At 43.7% G+C, this 1174-nt stretch overlaps 1 protein-coding gene across 1 annotated transcript; it reads right to left on the bottom strand.

Annotated features, from left to right (window-relative positions):
* Positions 1-6: 6 nt before the first annotated feature.
* Positions 7-1003, bottom strand: LOC111671295 (aldo-keto reductase family 1 member B15-like; the record flags this gene model as incomplete). Its single annotated transcript, XM_023428397.2, has 5 exons — positions 867-1003; positions 587-664; positions 374-496; positions 177-283; positions 7-66 (listed from the first exon to the last, which is right to left on the bottom strand). Coding segments are annotated over exons 1-5 (392 nt in total), but the record flags the coding sequence as incomplete, so codon positions are not given.
* Positions 1004-1174: the final 171 nt, after the last annotated feature.

Here is a 1174-nt window from a genome sequence, read left to right on the forward strand (position 1 = left end):
TTGTACTTTTCAGCGATGGCCTTGATCTTAGGTTCCTCCAGCAGAGAGGGTTCATCAGATGAAGCCCTTTTTTAAAATAGGTACAGAAATAAATCAGTGACAGTTGAAATATAAAGGTGCCAACACTTTTCTATGAGCACTGTGTGTAATATGTGATATGTGACATTTCCTCTCACCAGGGTCTGTCAGGGGAGCCCAGAGGGCTGTAGGCCGTCACTGAGATGCCCTTTGAGTGGCAGTAGTTGATGAGCTTCTCCTGGGTCAGGTACGGGTGGCACTCAATCTGGGAAACACGTGCAGATGCTTTTATTTTCTTCTTGTGCTATTTTACAGTAGGTATACAACGATGCATGTTGGAAATCTTGCTTCGCACCTGGTTGGTGACGGGCTTGTACTTGAGGCCCGGCTTGTTGAGTACGGCGTCAATCTGATCTTTGTTGAAGTTAGAGATGCCGATGGCCTTGACCAACCCAGCATCCACCAGCTGTTCCATGACCTTTCAAACACATTACATACTGGTATTAGTGATGGCTTTGTTAGATCACAAGGATTGTCAGTTTAAAATTTAGCACGTCACTTAAATTACCTCCCAAGTGTCCAAGAAGTTGCTGCCGTCAGAAATGACCTGGCCATGCTCATCTACAGGAAAAATGTCATCACCTGGCTGCAGTTAAAAAAAAATGTAAAAAATGTTGAAGTCAGAACATGAAGTTGGATGGAAATGTTAAATGGGGAAACACGTCAGTCTGAATTCAGAGAGGTTCCAACATTTAACTGTTGCCTCATTCTCTCAGACAGATAAAATAGGCCAAAGGTGAGTGAGTTTGCTCTCCTCTATGGCCAGCACCGGACAGTGGCTTCCAAACCTTGGTTCCTATAGGGAAGTGCATGAGGTAGAGGTCCAGGTAGTCCAGTTTCAGGTCACTGAGAGTCTTCTCACATGCTCCCCTCACCAGAGATGGAAGGTGGAAGGTGCACCACAGCTGTTAAAAAAACAGAGTTGATGTGGGTGTGATGGTGGTGATGTTGTAGTGTTAGTCATGGATCAAATAATACATTTTAACCTGGAACAACCAAACCACAAGTTTACATACATTACACACACACACGTAGGTTATTTCTAGTGTTTAAAAAGCCCCTATGGGTGCATTGACTTCAACATTTTTTACATTTT

The sequence above is a fragment of the Seriola lalandi genome, unplaced genomic scaffold, assembly GCF_002814215.2.
Source record: "Seriola lalandi dorsalis isolate HSWRI2012SDOR001 ecotype SW California unplaced genomic scaffold, Sedor1 jcf7180002006817, whole genome shotgun sequence".
Taxonomy (NCBI): Eukaryota; Metazoa; Chordata; class Actinopteri; order Carangiformes; family Carangidae; genus Seriola; species Seriola lalandi.